The sequence below is a fragment of the Saccopteryx bilineata genome, chromosome 11, assembly GCF_036850765.1.
Source record: "Saccopteryx bilineata isolate mSacBil1 chromosome 11, mSacBil1_pri_phased_curated, whole genome shotgun sequence".
NCBI classification, from domain to species: Eukaryota; Metazoa; Chordata; class Mammalia; order Chiroptera; family Emballonuridae; genus Saccopteryx; species Saccopteryx bilineata.
Genome location: NC_089500.1, coordinates 8,403,435 through 8,425,116, shown reverse-complemented (window position 1 = coordinate 8,425,116; position 21,682 = coordinate 8,403,435). Strand labels below are relative to the sequence as shown.

At 36.9% G+C, this 21,682-nt stretch overlaps 1 protein-coding gene across 1 annotated transcript in view; it reads left to right on the top strand.

Annotated features, from left to right (window-relative positions):
* CDH7 (cadherin 7) overlaps window positions 1-21,682 on the top strand; it is a 125,014-nt gene that overhangs the window by 66,295 nt on the left and 37,037 nt on the right. The window contains exons 6-7 of the mRNA XM_066247031.1: window positions 1,335-1,522; window positions 15,914-16,167. Coding sequence (XP_066103128.1) covers window positions 1,335-1,522; window positions 15,914-16,167 — 442 coding nt within the window. The remainder of the gene's footprint in view (window positions 1-1,334; window positions 1,523-15,913; window positions 16,168-21,682) is intronic.

The following is a 21,682-nucleotide window of genomic DNA, read 5'->3' as shown; positions in this document are numbered from 1 at the left end:
TTCTTTAAGCCTATAATGATAGAAGCGATATTTAGAATTTTTATGGTTTCAGTTGTCATGATTTGATAAGATACAGTCCAAGTTTTCTAGTTTGTTAGACATTCCAACTTACTAGAGTGAAAAAGCCAACTTGTGTGTTATTAGTTTTCTCATTTTTTGCTGGGATTTTTTTCTTATCATTTGGTTACTATTCTACCCTTTAAAACTTTGGATTTTACCAATGACACCTCTGGATATATGTGAAAAGGGTCACTCCAACATGATAAGCATGTGTTGGAATCATTTCTCTAAAACTCAGTAATTATTCACAAAATTTAGAAAACTGCTACAAGTCTCAGCCTAAAATGTGATCGTGCCTTACGGTACGTTCTCTTGCCTATACTCCTCTCAGAAAGGACTATTTTTCTCTGTGAGAAAGTGAGTGCACACCACATTGACAACAAGAAGGAAATGGATGGGGGTGGGGGAGGAAGCAGGAGAGGTAAATAATTGGATAGAAATGGGGAAGGGGCGTGCATTCCCAGGAGTTTCCTACTCGGAAGGGTTGGTCTGTGTACTTCACTGGTTTCTCAAATGTTTCTTTTTTATTTATTTATTTTTTGAATTGAGAGATATTAAAGAAGAATTTTTATAAGAGAAGATGTTTTTCGTTTTTTTTTTTTAAGGAAAAAAAATTTTTTCTTCTTTCCTCCTGTTCAAACAATATTGCCTCTTCTGGTAACACTGTACTTTCATCAGTCTTACGCACAACCCACACAATTCATTATCATCCTTGGCAAATAGATGACCTACAACAAGACTAACATGGATTCTCAGAAAGTTCTTTGTCCAGTTTCCTGAAACTTTGTTCGTAAAAGAAACTTATTTTGTAAATTCTAACATTAACAAATCAGAAACAGTGAGACTTATATTTGCCAATTTGAGCCTGAGGTACACTATTTTCATTTTTTAATCTATGTATTATATTAATTATACCTTAATTATCTACATCTAATAATTATATACATCTAATAATTATATATTAATTATATGTATAATTATTTTTATTTTTGTATCTAAAGTAGCATATTTCCCACCACTAGAAATACACAAATGGAGATTCTTTTTCCAATCCATGTTGTTGCTGAGACAGACTATTATCCCCTCCTCTGCCTGAAATATCTTGAGACTGTATGAAACTTGTCTCACATTGCCTTCACGTCTTCCTTATAAAAAAGAAGAAAAAATAGGCAAAGATGATGCAAAATAGCCGAATAGTTACATTTCTTTTTCTCGTTAACTTGGTGTAAGGTGTTGCTCAGTTTTTTGTTTGTTTGTTTTTTGGAATTTTACAGGATCTTACCAATATAATGTCCCTGAGTCATTGCCAGTGGCCTCTGTTGTGGCCAGGATTAAAGCTGCTGATGCCGACATAGGAGCTAATGCTGAAATGGAATACAAAATTGTGGATGGTGACGGACTGGGGATTTTCAAGATTTCCGTTGACAAAGACACACAGGAAGGAATCATAACTATACAGAAGGTAATGTTTTAGCTATTTTTATTTTCTACATGATAAATTCAGAGAGATTACTGGAAAGGCATGTCTACTTTGATGAAAAATGTATTAGACAAACTGAATAAGCATATGGACCTGTCATTATTTTACTTTTAGGAAGAAGAGTTGTGCATTTATTCTTAAGTGTCATAAACTTGGGGAATGTGTAATTATACTCCATGAATTCTATTCTGTGAGTAGACCAGGGCATCACTGATAGCTCTGTGACAGTAGGCACACGGCAAATCTTTAAAGTGACCTACTTGGAGAGGTGACTATGCTTCTTCATTGATTATTCGAGTAACGAAACCCTAACATTAACCAAAAGGCTTTTCAAGAAAACAAGATAAAACACTCCACATACAAAATAATGTAAATAAATTTGGAAATGGAAATCAACACACTGAAAACCTGGTACATTACCAATTTTTTTTAAAATTTATACTAATTGAAACGCTTGAAGAATTCATACAAACAGAAACAGAGCAAGGTTAGTTGTGCAGCCTCTGGTAATGCCTTTTTGTAAGTGCAAAGAAAATCATGATCATCCAAACTAAAGACAATTTGCCTAGTGTTTTTAAATTAACTCCCAACACTGATTGGATATGGGGCAAATGACCTGTTTACTCCTTGTGCTCTTGGTAGACATGATCTTTGACAAACGTTAAATTTTAGAAGTGTCTAAAGGAATTATAAAAGAATATACTCTTATCTAAAATATTCGAAACACCAAAATTGAATATATATGAAAACCTCCATGCCCAAGAGGCTAGAGTTTTATGCCAGTTTGTAAGTCCAGGTGTATAACTCTGTAATTAACTTTCCTCAATAATTAACACATCAAAAAAGAAAAGTTATATTTTAGTTGTTGTAGAAAAACATATGCTTGATTTGAGGCCAATGGGCAAAACAGTTCTACAATTATTTCCAGTGGACAGCTGCTGTTTTAGCTCAGCTGGTGACAATCTGTGTAAAAAGTTATAATAACCAGAATTGGCCAACTGTTGGTAAAATATTTTTTGTTGTTGTCTAAAATAAAAGGAATACAATAAGATACAATGTGGATCAAAAATTTCAAAGAGTCATCCAAAGTAAATCTCATATTCAAGAATGTTTAAATATGTGTGACATTATTGTTATTCTACACATAAATATATTTTATATATTATAATATAGCAAAAACAGTTGAAAAATAAATATATATATATGATATATTTGATTTATTATTAGAAAAAAGATTTATCTTTTTTTTCTTAATATTAGGTCTAGCTTTTTCAGATTTTATTAAAAACTTAAAAACTTGATAAAAATGCATTTAATCTCAAAAATGTATAAACTTATGAAAACTACAAAGTAAATATTAATTATAACTTATACTAATATAAAGATAAATAATTATGATTGTTTTAAGTAGTGATTAATAAAGCCTATTAGGCTTTATTTTGAGTAATAGAAAGGCTTTACCTTGATTTTCTCAACAATCTCACAAAAATGTTATTAATGAAACAATACTTTGTAAACACTATAAAATACCTAACAAAAGAAGAAATGGTTAAATAGTGTATATTTCCATATTATTGAATTCATATATTACCAAAATGACTAGCTTTTCATGTAATATGGGAAATGATTATTATAAAATTTTGTATAAAAAAATCAGTATCCCAAAGTTTACAAACCCTATGTTTTAAATGTTATGAAAATTTGCAAATTTACCTAGAATAATATGTAGAATAAATTTAATTTATATAGCAATTTTTATTGCATGAATTATGTAAATGCTAACAGTAATTGTTCCTGGATCTCATCTTTACTATTTTTTAATATATGATATACATGAATTATTTTTATAATTACAATGTTATTACATTCATTAAAATAATATTAAAAGGCAAACAAAAATATATTTCATTAATAGCTTTTATAATTTACTCTGAGTATTATTGTGGACAGAAACTTTTATCTGAATACAAAAATGTATCACAGAATTGCTAATTAGTTCAAGTTTAGTATATTGTTTAAGTTCATTCAGGTATTAAAAATACATCAAGCCCTGTCTAATGAAAAAGATTAAAAAACCTTCTAAATCTTTAAATATTTAGATTAATGGATTTTTAGTTTTTTTATACTATTAATTTCAATGCATTCATATCCACCTGAGTTATGTTTTATACCTAAAAAATACTTATATTTATCAATCAGTCATTATAGTAGAACTTACCAAAGTGTTTTCATAATTTCTTATGCCCAGTATAAGATCAGAGTTGTATTATTTTCAGTTTAAATTCTGGGCAACCAAAAATAAATTTTGTTTTGTCCCATGGCTTCTAATATACAAAAGCTGTCTAATTGTTGTTGTTGCTCTTCCTTTGCCTGTTTTCCTACATAGCATCAGTGTTTGAAATAATTAAGCGCACTCAGTGCATAGGAGAACCTTGAGAAGCAATGATGGAAAATTTCACAGTTTTACTGCTGTGACATAAATAACCAGTAAAAGATTCAACAGTGAATAAAGCAAATTTTGTTCATTCCGAACTGCTAGAAAGTATAGTACTGTCTCGATCATCTAGCTAACAAGGGTAAAAAAAATCACATTTAATTAAATGCAGGGATTCTAAAGAATTCCCAGGAAAGTACAGGTGTTGAATTACAACTGGATATTATGTGACATTTTGAGTCCAATAAATATTCTGTTTCTAGGAACAATCATTTAGACTAAGAAATAAGTAATGGTTTATTACTCTTAACATGGTCACTTACATTTGTTTCAATGTTGCTAATGTGGAAGACTGATGTTTAAGTTTTATTTTATCAGTCCTTTTGTGAAGGATATATCTACTTATATCCTTTGAATAGCTTCAGAAAGTGAAACAGTCTATGGTAACAGAACATGACCCTACGTAGTATAGTTCTGCAAATTTTAATGATAATTAGCTCATTAAAATACAGTGCATGTGTGTTATTAAGAGAGTTGAATGACAGCTTTGCTATTTGAAAAAGGTAAATTTAAACCAACCAATGGTATTTATAATATACAGATAATATTGGACAGTTTTCTTCATGATTAAAATCTTGGTGGTTCACAAATATTGCTTCTGTCTTTCTTCTTCTCTCCCCTTTTCATGCTGTTCTGAGTCAGTAATACCTATTGCAATGGTTATCTGGTATTATCAGCCTAATTTTTATTTCCAAAACTCCACCCTAAACTCACTTTTAAAAATTAATAATTTTGAGTCATCTGCTAATATATTCCAGTGCCTAATTAACACAACTCAGAATTCTTAGTGATATTAGAATTAACTAACATAAAGGTTCCTGTAAGAGTTTATTAAAAACAGTGAAAACGATACATTTACTTTTCTCTGCCATTCAAGCTTAGTGATTACTGAATGTTTTTACTTGAAAAAGTCATTTGTGGCATTAAAGATTCATGAAATTTTAGGAGGGAAGCTATTAATTCATAATTTTCTCCTTAGTTATTTTTATTAATTTGTTCAAAATGTAATTCATGTTTTAGGCCTTGCACTATCCTAAGGTCTTGCGTTAACCTAGTACTTGTTCTCGTTTAAAACCTCAAATGAGGCTTGTATTTTAACTTCTCTCGTGGACACTCGAGTGCTGCTGGGGACTTAGAACTGTTTGCACTGGTCTTTGTCAGGTGCATATCTCACTCCTTCTCAATCCCATTCAGAGATGCAGAGGAGTCACTGAGACACAATTCATTCCGAGAAGCAGGGTGGCTTTCCTTCCAGCTGCCCACACGGTCCTGCCTCCTATGAGAGTGTCCTCTGTCTGCCCCATGCCCACTCCACTCACCTTCCCAGTGGGGAAGGTTGTTCCTGTTCTCCCTTCTTTAAACCAAATAGGCCAACACGGGCAGTAAAACTGTCCATACAAACCATTTTCCCTCTGAGGAAGAGGGGGTTTAGTGTGACGGGAACCTGGTCCTAATACAGATGCAAAGACCTTGTCATGGTGCCTCAGACACCATGAGTTTTTATTCCCGTACACTTAGCTGTGGCCACAAGGATCTAGATACATGACCATAAAGCTCTGTAGAGGAGTCCAGGAGAGCTCAGAACCCATCTGTCTGTCCGAAGACCAGTCCCAACTTTGTCTATGAAAGATCTGAATGTGGCCAGAGGAAAGAGTTGACAGCACGAGTCCCCGTGTCGACAAGGAAAGGGGGATGTTCTTGCAGAGGTATCGCTGTGCAGATTCACCGTGTGTAATAACATGCTAAGTTTAGGGAGTTAGAACAAGGACTGCAGTGTGGGAGGGGTGTTGGCATTGGATAAGGCGGTGTAAGATGGAGTGGCTCCTTCATGCCTTTATGCCTCCTTCACGAGGACACAGTTAGTAAATAAGAACATACAGGTACAATGATTTGCAAATTGGTGGATTAGAAATAATTATATATATAAATAAATAAATATTTAAAGGTATTTTAGGTACATCTAAAATAAAATATACCTTAGAATAGTTTCTTGTGTTGCCCCCCTTTTATTTATCCGTAGTAGCGCTTGGCTAAGGTGGGTTATCATTGCTTCACTGCAGAACTATTATTTTATTTCATTTTATTTGTATTTTTCTGAAGCTGGAAACAGAGAGAGATAGTCAGACAGACTCCCGCATGCGCCCGACCGGGATCCACCCGGCACGCCCACCAGGGGGCGACACTCTGCCCACCAAGGGGGGGTGCTCTGCCCCTCCGGGGTGTCGCTCTGTTTGGACCAGAGCCACTCTAGCACCTGGGGCAGAGGCCAAGGAGCCATCCCCAGCGTCTGGGCCATCTTTTGCTCCAATGGAGCCTTGCTGCGGGAGGGGAAGAGAGAGACAGAGAAGAAGGAGAGGGGGAGGGGTGGAGAAGCAGATGGACGCTTCTCCTGTGTGCCCTGGCCAGGAATCGAACCCGGGACTTCTGCACGCCAGGCCAACGCTCTACCACTGAGCCAACCGGCCAGGACAGAACTATTATTTTAATTGCTCCCGAGCTCATGATCTGCTTGCTTCCAGCCTCTTGGTTCTTTAGTTCATGCTTTTAAAAAAATGGCTATTAAAAATGCAACACCATTTTATTTTTATAATTTTAACTAGTTTGAAAAGACTCTACCTAATACCATGGAAATAAAAGGGAGTCATAAGAGCACATTGAAAGCAAGCAGTAAAATAATCACTAATGAGATTATATAACTTAGAACTTCTAAAAGGTTCATTGAGGAATTATTAGAATTAATGAGAGGTTTCAATAGTGAGAGGTAGAAAAGTGAGTTAAAAATGGATAGCTTCATGATAGCTCATGAGAACAGTTATATGAGTTTTTGGTCTTTGTCCTACCTACCCTAGGGCATCAACCCACTAGGAATTGAAGAACTATCCACCCTTCTGGTCCACATTTCTAAAATCATCCATTGAGATGCCATGTTAACTTAATTTTCTAAATAAAATTATAAAAAAGAAAAGCCATGTAAACTGCTGACCTTACCAAAGCAGCCTTTTTATGTTCAAATCCAAGTGCTTTTTTATCATGAAGCCAACAGTAACTTCAATCTCTAATTCTAAAGTCTCTTTGCCTTTATTTATTTATTTTGTATTTTTCTAAAGTGAGAAGTGGGGAGGCAGAGAGACAGACTCCTACATGCACCTGACCAGGATCCACCGGCATGCCCATCAGGGGGCTTTGTTCATCTGGGGCATTGCTCCATTGCAACCAGAGCCATTCTAGCACCTGAGGCGGAGGACATGGAGCCATCCTCAGCACCCAGGCCAACTTTGCTCCATTGGAGCCTTGGCTGTGGGAGGGGAAGAGAGAGACAGAGAGGAAGGAGAGGGGGAGGGGTGGAGAAGCAGATGGGCTCTTCTCCTGTGTGCCCTGGCCGGGAATCAAACCCGGGACTTCCACATGCTGGGCCAATACTCTGTCTCTGAGCCAACCAGCCAGGGCCCTTTGCTTTTATTTTTTTAAAACTGAAGTCTCTGAGCAGTTTTCTCAGAATGAAGTCTATCTGTCACTAAGATTTTCTGATTCTTCCAGAATTACAACTGCTTGTGGCCCTCAAAGACTGGATTTTGACTTTTAGTTCTATTTCTCAAGCTTTCAGTAAAATTGGGGTACAGTTCATATTTAGAAATTTTATTCCAGGTAAAACAGGGTCACAGACTCCCCCTTTTTTTCAGTGGAGTCTGAAAAAAAACACAATTCCATATAATCCATGCCCTTTCTGTGCCAAGGAGTAGTGGTATCATCCACAAGTCCCCAGTGGGTTTCTGAATCCAAGTCACCAGGGCGTGTGACCCATTGATAAAACCAAGACTTTTCCAAAGACTATAAGGGAGGCCTATTCCCTTGTTCCCAGAATATTTTTTAAGTTTTTGCTGAGATAAACAGTAAAATGAAATGGGCAGTCCACAAAAAATGAACCATTTGTGGGTGGGTCTCTCGGTGTCTTCTTTCTGTACGAAGACATTTACTACCACACTCTGCTCGGAAGACAAGATTTTGTGGAAGACCTAAATATTCTTGTTCTGATGATTCTGTGTGTCTTTAAAATGTACTTCACATTTGGATAACAGACTTCCACTGACCATGTAAATAAATTGGAATTAGTTTATTTTGTACCTGTGAAGTTTGCTTGATAACCCACAGAACTTATTTTTTCTCTATTCTATAGCCCAATAAAACTTGAGTCTGTTGCTTTTTCACAAACAGTATACCATAATGGTTATAATGAGTTTTATTCCAGATTGCAAAAACTGTTATCATGTTTTGAAACCTTTATATATGCCATTCTTGGCATTGGGTAAAATTAAGAACAGGGAGAGAGGAATATAAAAGCATTCTTTTAAAAAAGATAAGTTAGAAAAAGAAAAATAAGTATGGGATTGTGAACTGTTCCCTTCAGTTATGTTATTTTTCTGATATCTTATATACAGATTATGTTTATTCATAAGACTAAATATGCAGAATCCACAGACTAAAAATGGGTGATCTTTTCCTAGAGGTTTTTTTTTTATACTTTACTAACTTTTTCATGTAACATGATTATATCCTTTAAAATGACAAAATTACAGTTTTAGAAAGTTAAACCAATGTACAAGCTATTTATATGGCCATTGACAAATTATTTAATAATATCCTTTATAGACAGCTACGTGACCAAGTGTAAACATAAATGTTATCCTATGTGCATGAAAGTGTCTTTGTTTCCACCTAGAATTCTTCATTTTTATATTTCCATCTCATAATGTTTCCCTTTAGGAACTTGAGTTTTTTATTTTTCCTTCAAGATGTCTTCCTCTACTACAATTCATTGTTTAATATTAGACCTCAGTTGGGATAAAATGTGGTACATGGAATTTTGCTTCTGAAAAACTACACTATGATAGATTTATAGTACAGAAACAAAAGAGAGAGAGCATTTTCAAAATGTTATTCCTATTAAGCATAAGTACACATCAGAATGGGCCCGTGGATATCGTGTTTGGTGGCTCACATTTTTTAAAGCTTCTTCAGGCAAATCATGCTGTTCTAGCTTCACAATCTCGTTTCCATACCCTAACAAAGGTTCGATGAAGTCAGAGTCAAAACCACCCGCGGAGGTTTATATTATGTGGCCAGCGTCCATTCAGTGTCGAGGAGGAAGAGTTAGACAGTGTCCCGTAGCCTTCAACTCAGCCGCACAGAGGTCTAGGCTCTGGGGTTTACTGTCCTGTTAGTGACCTGTGTCCTTTCTCTACGTCCTGCAGTAGTCGGGCATTCATCTCCAGAGCCAACTGTGTATTCCAGTATTTCATAAAGTGCTGCTCATGTGGAGTAGAGGGAAATCAAATGAACAACATTTCCAATTGATTTTTCTTCCCATTACGTTTTCATTCAGAGATTTTATTCAGTCAGTCTAGCTGCTGTGGATGCACATTTCTCAAAATGAAGCAATGGTTTTTTTCTCTTATTTGACTGAAAAGCCATAAGTTTTGGATATAGTTTGAAGGCTGAATGTGATAAGATTATTTGAATAACTCTGATTTAGTGAACTTCTGAATTTCAGATTATATATACATTTCAATTTATTCAACCTGTTTTTGCTGTGTAACACATAAGTCGATCCTAACATCCTTTTAATCATATACACATATGTGCATGTACATATGCTCTCATCTACGAATTAAGTATTAATATTAAAACTTGTGCTTGAATAATAAAGGGTAGATATAAATTTAGGGTCTTAAAAAGAAAGTAAGAAATCACTCTGATGAAAGTTGATAGTAATGGAGATGTCAACACTAACCTCTACACATCAGAGACTAACTCTGATTGCTTAGGAACACTTCTTAATTGTTGAATGTTTGATTTTGACAGTTGATCAAAGCAATGTTCTCAGAGTATGGGTTAGGTCAAAGACATTTTCTAGTGAATCCATCATGAATTTTCCTTTCTTTCCTTAGTACAAGTCATAGGTAGTGTATAATTTTAATTGCTTCTGCTTTTTTCCACGGTGTGTTGTTACCTTAAGTATTTTCAATAAGCAGGATATTCCTAGAAAGATATATTTAAGAAACATATAAAAGAGGATTTAGTGACAATGTAAGGAAAATTGGAGAGAGAATTTAAAGACACAGTGAATGTTTTAGTATGAGTAACTACATGAATAATTGTGTCATTACTTCCTAGTGAGAGTATGGGGATGATGAGTGTGGCTTGGAGCATGCTACATCTGAGACAGCTGGAGATGCAGGGAAATGAGGCTAGGCGTCACGAACGAGTGAGGAGCTCAAAGCAGAGATCTGGAGGATACACTTAGGTTTAGAAGTCATAAGTATATACACGGCAAGTGAAAGGAAAGAGACAGTTGGGGACATCCACAAAGCACATCTGAAAATGGGAAGGAGCGCATTAGACGTCACTTGTTGAAAAGTTGAAGTTAGCAAGGCAAAGAAAGATTCAGAGAAGGCAAATGCTTTTTATTCTCCCATGATTAAGGTATTTTAACAGTTTAAAAGTAACTCATCAATGAAGCAAATAAATATTCACATTCAGAGAAATAAGAGGAATGACATGTATTATCAATGGTGGGGAGAACTGATAGATCCCAGAGGTTCTGCTGGCCACTGCAGACAGGACATGGCCAGCAAGGGAATGACTAGCAGCGTCGAGGACCTGGAGTTCACAGGAATGCGCCTGTTGAGACCTGACCTCTCTGACGGTTCTGTTCGGTCGTTGATTTGACCAGTTGGAAGAATATGGAAAGCAGCAGAATGTGCTTTGATCCAAAAGTCAAATGCAATCTCCAAAGAAATGTATTTACAGCTGACAAACAGTCTTAGTTCTTTTGTACAAAGTCAACCTTAATCATAAGACCCTAAAGAATTAGACAATCTCATGTGCATTAGTGTAAACACACGCACATGCATCACACACACACACACACACACCCTAAATGCAAGATCTAAAAGCAAGTCCTTGAGCTTTAATGACAGCGTGTTTGACAGTAGACCAAAGCCAAGTTATATGTAGGGGGAAAATGCAGTGCAAAAGTTTCATTCAATGAATTCAAATTACGTTTTAACTTTGGTGATGCTATTGAATATTTTATTTATTTATTTATTTAAATTTTTTTATTTTATTCATTTTAGAGAGGAGACAGAGAGGGACAGAGAGAGACAGAGAGAGACAGAGACAGGGGGGAGGAGCTGGAAGCATCAACTCCCATATGTGCCTTGACCAGGCAAGCCCAGGGTTTCAAACCAGCCACCTCAGCATTTCCAGGTCGATGCTTTATCCACTGCGCTACCACAGGTCAGGCCTGGTGATGCTATTGAAAAAGATAAAATGGCAGTGGGAACTATTGAGACCCCATTATCTGCGACAGTTATATATATATATATGTAGACTATTTTCATAAGTTAAATATTATAAACTGACTTTGCCAAAGACATAGGCCTGTTGTCATGGGTAAAACGGGAGCAGAAGACATAGTCGTTCCTCTTGATTTGCTCATAATCTAGCAGGAAACAGCAGCCCAACAGTAGAGTGATAGAAGCACAGCAATAGTTTGTTGAGAGCTCGGTGTAAGTTGCTGCTTCGGGAGCTTTAGGTTTCTAAGCAGTTTGCTGACACACTGTGAGGTTGGTGAGGTGGGTGGGCAGGTACCAAGCAGGGATCATGCCATGCAGTAGGAGGCCCTCGTCACTCTTAGAGACTGGACATGTTTCAGCAGAAAGGGAATGCATGGTGGGTGGACACGGCCCTCAGCTCATGTTTTCTGCCCCCAAGGACACAGGCAGTTTTGGACGATCACTGGGACTTTCTTATGAATTAACAATATAAACCTTACATGTTTCTAGATGTGCTTTAAGGATGTGTGTAAAAACTCCTTGTCTGTAGTTAGCTCTCATTACAAAGAAGTTTTATTATTTGGTAAAGGCATTATCAGCACACTCATAAAGATACTCATAAGAAATCGTAGAAAACATTATATGAGAAAGAAGGGGCCCTGGACCAGGCAGTGAGGTGCAGAGAATAGAACATTGACCTGGGATGCTGAGGAGGTGGGGTTTCGAACCCCAGGGTCACTGGCTTGAGTGGGGAGTCATAGACATGACCCCATAGTCACTCAGTCTACTGTAACCACCCGGTCAAGGCACATATGAGAAAGCAATCAATGAACAGGTAAAGAGCTGTAACAAAGATTTGATGCTTCTCATCTCTCTCTCTCTCTTCCTGTATGCTGTCTGTCCCTTCTTGTCTGTCTATCCCTCTCTCTCGCTAAAAGAAAAGAAAAAGCAACAGGTGATAAGAACTGGCAGCTACAAATTGCTCTGGTTAGAGTGACTAGTTTGTTTTTATTGTAGTAAAGGGCGTGGGAAGAAGAGGGGAGCATCCCGCAGAGACAGGTAAGTTTACTACTTTGTGCTCCTTAGGTCAGAGTTTGGCAGACAACTCCCCGACTGTTTTTGTAACAGCTGACGAGCTAAGGATGGTTTCAGATTTATAAATGACTGACAAAAGTAGAAAAAAGAATGTTGAGTGACAAATGAAATTTCCGTAGAATTCAAATTTCAGTGCCTATAAATAAAGTGTAATTGGCACGAGGCCACGTGAACGCATTTACATGTGGCCTGATTCATTTGAGTGGCCTGCAAAGCCTAATTATGTGCTCTGGTCTTTATACTAAAATGTTGCCAACCCCTGCATTAGTTACAGTGTTTAGCTTTTTTTCTTTTTTAAATTCCTAAAGTTCATCATCCTTGGATGGCAATTAATTTAAACAATCAAATTTTGTAGACCGGGAAAGATGGTACCAAACCAGCTGCCTTCTGTCTTCCGGCATCTCTGACACAGACGTCACTTGACAGGTGCAAAAGCAGTTCTAGAGGCCTCAGGATGGCTCTGGGGGCATCCCTAGTTTGGGTCTACGTGACTCACATCTGACTCCAAGTTCTTGTTAATCCTGTGTGTTGCTTGCTGTTCTGGGCAACAGTGCAAAGTGTTTGGGTGAAATCTCCAAATATATATTGTCGCCAATGATATGTAGGTTTCAGATACCGAGTGGGATCTGTTTGAGACATTACCTGGGTTTCCTTACCTTTCCTTCCTCCGTCTTTCCTCATTTGTCATTCTAATTTTTTTCTCCTAGTATAACTCTGCTTATTACATCTAAGAGTTACAAAATGTATTGCTTACAGAAAAATCAATAAGAGAGAAACAGGAGTTAAAATTTTATTTTATAAGTTTTTTTTTTCTTCAATTAGTTTAACAAGCCTATCCATCACACTACACCCCTCTTGGGCAACTAGATGTCTGCCTGATTCTGATTTGCTCTGAAAAATCATTTTGTGCGGCAATTCCTTTTGTCCATAATTTTGATGCATAGCCCTTCCTAGGAATTCTTTTATCGCTCTATTTTCATCATAACTTGTAGGCAGCCCATCATCGTGCAGGATACTGTGTTTCTTTATGATGAACACATTCAGATGCCTGTACCTCATGCTGTTGCCTTTTAGACAACTCAAAAAAAAAAAAAAAAAAGAAATAAATGAAAAAGAACCAGTTGCTAAAACAATTTCATTCACTTGTGCAGTAAACTTGAAATGATTCTGTCATAAGTCAGTCAAACTCATACTTGAATGCAGAAGCACTTAGTGTGCCTTCTGGTAAACCTGAATGACTATCTTAAAAGTTGTGACGGTTTTCAATTATTTTAAAAGGGGCTGAAAAACAGCAGTTAAAAAAAAACCCATTGTATCATACACAGACACAATGTATGAAAGTAAGATTTCTTTTATATAATGTGTCATTATTTATAAGTAATATAAGAACAGATGGAGTAGGCGAAGACCCAAGCTATTTGTGTGCTTAGAGTGTCTGAGAAAACGTACTTAGGCAAATAAGAATGCCTCATTTTATTCTAATCAGTACCAAATTAAATACTGGATTACATGTATGCCGTAAACTTATTTTGAGTATTGATTTATATATTTTTGCATCAATATTAGAGATGAGCCTTATAATCTCTCCTTTTTTTCTTTTTGTGACAGAGACAGAGAGAGAAACAGAGAGAGGGACAAATAGGGACAGAAAGAAAGGGAGAGAAATGAGAAGCATCAATTCTTCATTGTGGCACCTTAGTTGTTCATTGATTGCTTTCTTATATGTGCCTTGACCAGGGGGCTACAGCAGAGCGAGTGACCCCTTGCTCAAGTCAGTGACCTTGGGCTCAAGCTGGTGAGCTGTGCCCAAAACAGATGAGCCCGTGCTCAAGCCGACAAGCGCCTGGTCATGCCATATAATCTCTTTATGTGATATATATGTACAAATACAATGTATACCTTTATATTTTATATACTTGGGTATATGTATGCATGTGTTATACCTTATATAGCAGTGGTCCCCAACCCCTGGGCTGCAGACCAGTACTGGTCCGTGGGCTATTTGGTACCGGTCTACAGAGAAAGAATAAATAACTTAAACATTATTTCCGTTTTATTTATATTTAAGTCTGAATGATGTTTTATTTTTAAAAAATGACCAGATTCCCTCTGTTACATCCGTCTAAGACTCACTCTTGACGCTTGTCTCGGTCATGTGATACATTTATCCGTCCCACCCTAAAGGCCAGTCCGTGAAAATATTTTGACATTAAACTGGTCCATGGCCCAAAAAAGGTTGGCTGTTATATGGTACATATATGTCATATATGTTGCAGTCTGTGTGCATACATTTATATAGATCAGTATATCTAGTGTTGTATTTCCATCTTTTTATTTATTTTAATCACTATCACATCCTGTGGGACGTGTGTGCACACACGAATGCTCAGAGGCATGGGTGAATTTGGATTAAAGTTCTCAACATTATATTTTAGCCCATTTTTTTTAGTTCTTTTTTGTTGTTGTTAAAGACTGACAAGTATATTATGCTTTATAATTGATAACATTTCTTTAATTACTTTGTGAAATTTTTATTTTGCATCATTAAATGTAGAGACTCTTGGGACAGCTTTTCAGTGGTGAGACTGAGATGGAAAATCACAGGACAACTGTGACTCTGTATCCACTGAAGGAAGAGAAGCACGTCATTGTCATAGAAACATCACCATGCTGTGGATAGAGTCCTTGGCTTTTTCACAGTTGCTGCTTCGCTAGTATACTCACTTCCCTTACCACTTTCTTAAGCTACCCATGCTTTGATTTGAGTCACTAATTTGAGGACATGTTAGGATGTTAATCTTCTTGAAAAGTCACAGAATAGAGACTCTGAAATGAAACTGACAACCATCTAATATAAACAGAGAGAGTCTCCCAGTGAAGGAATAGCCGATGGGGGCTGGCGCTTCTTCGCGAAGAATTACTGTGTCGTCGGACTGCTTAGCCACCCCATCCCCCTCGGTGCAGTGATGGCCTTTGGGGCACCTGGACCCTCAAGATTGTAATGGGGTCCCTGAATTAAGGATAATGTCTTCTTAAATGAGGAATTCAGTTGAAATTTACATTTGTCTTTGCTTTTAAGGATCCCTCCCCACCCTCCCATGGATAATGCAGTTAAATTACAGGGTTGAAGAATACTACCTTGATGTCCCTATTGGACAAGAATTTTAAATCTTGTCTGATGTCTTTCAGATAGTATTCTGACGTCCTGTATTTGCCCACACAGTGCACTGCAGCAGAGTGGATTAAGCTAGCTCAAAGGCACAGTGCGTCATCTGTGAGCCCGGGGTGCAGCAAGCGTTCTGATTGGCATTATTATTTATTACTTTTGAATGCTGATGGTTCATTTTTGTGGCTGAGTCCTTTCCATGCTTATTGACATTCATAAGTGAAAAGGCCCTGCTTTATGGGCTGTTAATTGGTAATTTAATTTCCCTAATAACTTGCTTGCAGGACCTGGATTTTGAAGCCAAAACAAGTTATACTCTACGGATAGAAGCCGCCAACAAAGACGCTGACCCCCGCTTTCTGAGCCTGGGGCCATTCAGCGACACCACGACGGTGAAGATCATCGTGGAGGATGTGGACGAGCCCCCCGTGTTCTCCTCCCCCTTGTACCCCATGGAGGTGTCGGAAGCGACCCAAGTTGGGAATATCATTGGCACTGTCGCAGCGCATGACCCAGATTCTTCCAACAGTCCTGTGAGGTAACAGCCGCTTGCTTTCCATTTCTACAAGTTTCACAACAATACGCTCAATTCACAACCTATGGTTCTACGTTAGGATGCTTGGGGTTCATAAATGAGGACCAGTGTTGTCTATATATTGAGCCATTACAGCATGCCTGAGACAGGACCAGAAGTACTCAACATTTTACTACTTCCAGATGTGTCACCTGAACACTCGGAGGCACCTGTTACTATCCACAAGCCATGGCTGATGATCCTGGACAGCCAATAACCCTGGGCTCTTCCAGAGCAAACTGAATTCAGAGAGGACGTGATGCCTGTCTTAGTGATAGGACACAAGCATAGATTAGGGAACAAATTGTATACAAATTGTATAGAGAATTGAAATTAGGGATTAAGGTTTAAATAAGTTTAAGGGATTAAGGTTAAACATGAAAAAGGTTTCATGTTGGTCCATTTGGATAGTATAAGTTTATCAAGTCTATTAATTTCACTTATAAAATAATACCTAATTGATGGATAAGGACTATTTCTAAATGTCCTTCCCATTGTCCCCTAAAGAGACTGGACACATTGTTATAACAAACTAATCTCTTTTGGACTAGCAAAATTTAGTCTTTTAAAGCATTGCAGAATATTACAGTATTCCATTTCACTCATTTTGCCTGTAACTTACAAGCAGAAGTCTACATGTGTGTTTTTGTGATTGTGTGTGTGTCCATCTGATAAATTACATCTCAAGTGAATAGTATATATAGGATATACTTGAAGTTACATTGTATTATACATCTTAATTGGGGATCATAAGTAAGACTTTCAATGTGACAGTTTGGATTTGACTACACAGTCTATAAAGCACAAAAAATCAATGAATGTTTTATATCCAGATATGTTCAGCTTATAAGCATAGCCTTTTAGATCTAACCAATACTTAACAATGCTAAGTGTGTTTTGAGCTAAATTCTGAGCTAAGTCTGGACATTAACTACAAAGTGTGATAAAAAAAAATCTGTAAATTAGGTACCAATTCTTACAAAAGTGTCATTTTTTTATCCCCCTTAAACTATAAGCTTTATATATAGAACTTGTGTACTTTTTCCTTATCTTTTGTCTGATAATAATATTTAGCCTAGTAAAGAATTGGTATAAAATAATTGTTATTCCATAACCAAACTCATAGTCATTGTTTCTCTGTCTATATAAGAGTTTCAGACTACTTAGAAGACTAGGTTCTTTTGAATGCAGGGATCTCATTTTTAAGAACACAATCTTCTGTGCACTAGAATATTTGTAAGTCACAGGTATACCAGATAGATGTCCTCCCCTCTTCCCTGTTACAGCAGGTCCCTGACTTCAACTCAGCTCCATCCACCACATCTCCTTGACTTGCACAGGCTTGATTTGGGTTTTGTCATAGTACTGCATCTCTTAGTGACACACTCAGTCTCTTTCCATCACAGATGCCCCCCAGCACAATTGTAGACATAGAACAGCCATCCAGGCTAGTCTGACTTCTGCTTAAATTCTGTTATTTAATGGGGAGAAAGAGCAATGCTTTCATGAAGTTGAGAGTATGAAAAAGAGAAAGAGACACTACTAAATATCATGATTTAATACTCAAATGAGAGGATTTAAGGAAATCTTGATTTATGGTATTGGGATTTTTATCTTGTCATTTTTTCCTCTTGTTTTTTCCATCTTGTTTAAGCCTTTCAGAGTAAATATTACACTTTTCATAATAGTTTATTTTTAAAATATATATATATAGTATTATATCACAATTTCGAGAAGAAAAAAGAGTAGGCCCAGGTGGTCAGTGACTAGGGTTAGAGAAGGTAGTGCCAGGTGTGTTTCTGGAAGCACAGACAGAAGGGAACAAAGGCTGAACTCTGATGACTTGGGACATAGAGATTCCTGTGGCTTTAATGACAGAGGAGCAGGCCTGCTCGGTGTATTCATCGTTTTATCACTTTAATTTTCTTAAAACTGTTAAAGATGACCTAAAAGTTCAGTTTAGTTCTATCTTGTGTCATTTTCCAATCTCTAAATCTCACTAATAGGGAGAGATAGACTTTGATTAGAGTGAACTAAAATGTTATTTTTTGTGTATGTGTGAAAGTATCTTTTGCATTTATAAATTTAATTTGACACATTATTGAAACATTTCTTTGTATAAGCTCAGCACAGTCATTCATAGCTTAGATCTTGCTGGTGTTGTCTCTCGGAGTTTTGTCCTGTGCTGTCTGTTTATGACATCCCTGTAGTTTGGTGAGTAGATGGGTACTCCTGTCCCTCCTCTGAAAGAGGTCCTCTCCCCGGCACTGCTGTTCTGTGAGTGACCTAAGGAATGCCACCCAGTCTGCTAAGTTTCCGTGGTACCCCGTAAAAAGGGAAAATATTCCTTCTCCTTGCTTCTACTAAGCTTTTTTGAGGATTAAGTAAGAAAGAGAAAGTAACTGATACTTTTAAACCATGAATCGTGACTTAAGTATTAGGAAGAACTAGCATTGTGCATTATTATTATTATATATAGCCTAGTGTGTTTTCATGCCATTTTTATTTCAAAGTCAGTAACATCAGTGAAAGGAGACACAAAGCATTCTTGGCAATATGTACTGAAAATTGTTTTCTATTCATGTATATTCCAATACTGTATATAGAAATTATTATGTAGGCATTTAAAGGACACAAGCCAGTATTTGCATTGGGAGCTCATGTAACTTTCAAAATGCAAGCCCTCCTTCAGCAAACTCCAAATGCGTGGGTGGAAGCCCAGTCTTCTGAGGTCCTAGGAAATATGTTCTACAGATTGAGTCTTAACAGTTGTGAGCTTTGTGCTTCTATACCATCAGAAACATCATAGCTCTCAGAAGAATGGAGAAGCCATTCTTGTTTCATTGTAATTAATTGCTTAAAATTAGGCCAATAGTATTTGAATGGTAAAGTAGTTTGGGAAGTTGGATAATCGGTGTTTGAATTTATTCACATCCTCTGTAGTAGATGGCTGAAATCTAGCATAGGCCTTTTAGATTTAGAATATTTCCTGATATGTGGAGCTAGAGATGAGAGTTCTAGGAAGGAATACGTTGGCTTGCCTCCTGCAAAGTAAAGTGAGATCCCTTACCGACGCAATCCCGGCCTCACCCAGAATTGGAAAAATATCACCCACCTGCTTTTAACACCGGTCAAAAACTAGGCATAACTCTCCTCTGTGTAGCTGCCTTTTCCTTTAAAAAGAAAAAAAGAAGAAGAAGAAGAGTGGGCCTTACACCACCATAGAGTGTTTGGATGGTTAGGAGTGGAGAGCAAGCGATGGGAGGAGTGAATGAGCCCAGAGCCCCGTGATTGGCCAGAACAGAACACCCTCCGCTGTGAAAGGTCATGTCCCTGTTACAACCTGCCCACCAGCCAGATAGGGGAGCTAGCCCTCCAGGTCGTTCGTGCACACTTTGATTTTCTCTTTTCCTATATGGAAACCAGAAGCCAGAGCTGAAAATTATGTGATCCCTGAGGTTACTTAGCCAGAAAAAGAAGAAAAAAAAAAGGCATTTTGAATGCAAAGTGGTCAATGGAAGGCCAGTACGTATCTGGCTTTTTTTTTTTTTTTTTTTACTCAAATTTCAAGTAGTACAGAGTTGCTTACTATTTCCTATACATTTGACCTTGAATACCAAATATCAGGCTTTCTCTATTAAACTGGCAAGGACAGATTGCGTTCTGCTGATTCTGATCATCTTTCTGAATGCTGGTTACCTCTCTTCTGTGTTTGTCATCAATTAGGTGATAAAAACTGGAAGAGCGGCCTCCAGGCCAGAGGACGGTTTGGTTTCCGGGCAGCGTTGGTAGATCAATGAATCTACATATATGTGTTAAGAACTTGCTTTGTGCATGACCTTGGGGGGGAGGGGACTGGCAGGAAAAAAAGAAATGAATAAAACATTTTCTCTGACATTGTAAGTTTCCTCTGAAATTTACAACCTGGTGGAGAAAATAATCCAGTCCCTTCAAGTTAACAATACAGGGAGGGAAAATGTGGAACTGGAACATGGTGAACTAGCCACCACTTTGAAGTCACCAGTCGTGAGCCTTCATTTGAAGGGATGATGGGAGAAGCTGGGTGTGAAGGATGGCAGCCCAGAAAGCATTCACAAAGTCGGTTTATGTTTTATTTAGTTATTTCCTCACAGTCCAGTGCTAGCCTGTGAAATCATAGAATCTATTTCTCTGGGCAGCACAGTAAGCCCAAAGACCCATGTCCAAAATAGCCAATGAATTGCAACATAATATCATTGCAAGTAATATCCTATGTGAAGGGGGAAGGGAGAGTGAACAAAAATTAATGAGGATCATTTTCAGCATTTCTAACACTTTAAATCCAGAACTATATTGTTATTTATGTTTAAGGATACCGGGATAAATGTTTAGCTACAGGCTCTTTTGGCATTCCTGGTATAGTATGTTCTCAGAAAAAAAGGTGATAAAATAGTATCAGATATTACATTATGTAGTGTGACTAGTATGAAACATTTGGGGTGTTTGAATAATTCAGTGTGTATTTTTTAAGTAGCTTGTATACATGCATATATTTGTACATAGTAGTTTGATCTAAATTATATTTGAGTATCTGATTATTCTGAGAAACTTGGTGATCCAGGAACATAGAGAAAAATAGTGGCTCAATTTCATGAGGAAAATATGAGCTGAATATATTTTAAAATGCTGCTAAATTTAATATAATTACCACTAAAAATGGAAAAGGAAAGAGTATATGCTCAGGTATCGTGAAAATAGAAAAAGTGTTTGTTAGCATAGTGTACTTTAACATCTAGAAATCATTTTCAAAACTGGCTAAGTAGGAAATTTCTAATTTATATGAGCAATTCTTTTTCATCTTTATTGTATTGTTATAAAATTAGAACTCCATTCAAAGCAAAAATCTTAAGTTTGCTTTTAGGGAGACTCCAGGTAAAATGAATTCATTGAAGATTACATTTCTCTTGATTTATCCCTCGCAGCATTTTCTAAATTTAAAATGCTTATGCAACATCTTATTAATAGAAGAATACAAAACCCATAATCTTTCTTATGTGAGTCTTTGGTGGCTATATGTGAGGTTGAAAGATTAGGGAGCTAATGTTTATCTTGTACTCTTAAATATTCCTTAATTGCAGATAATAGAACTTGGGCATAGGTAACTGAAAAATAAAGTCATTTATTGAAATATTTGGGGATAGCTCAAAGAATTAAAAGTTGAATAGCTAGTCTTCAGAAAAGAGAAAAGTAAGGTGTTTTTATGTGTGAGCAGAAAGAATGAGCAGTTTCTTCAAGATGTGGCAAAGTTTCTTGGCCTGTCTTAGGGCATATGTCCATCTCTTATTGAGGAAAAGTGTCCATTTCTTATTTGGGAAGTTCTTGATTTTGAGTATCATCAAGATTGCACAAGATTGGGAAGGATTAAATCCCCAAAGGTGACCTGAATTGCCATTATTAGAAGAAGAAGGTGAAAATGCAAACTGAGGTATCATCAAGGATT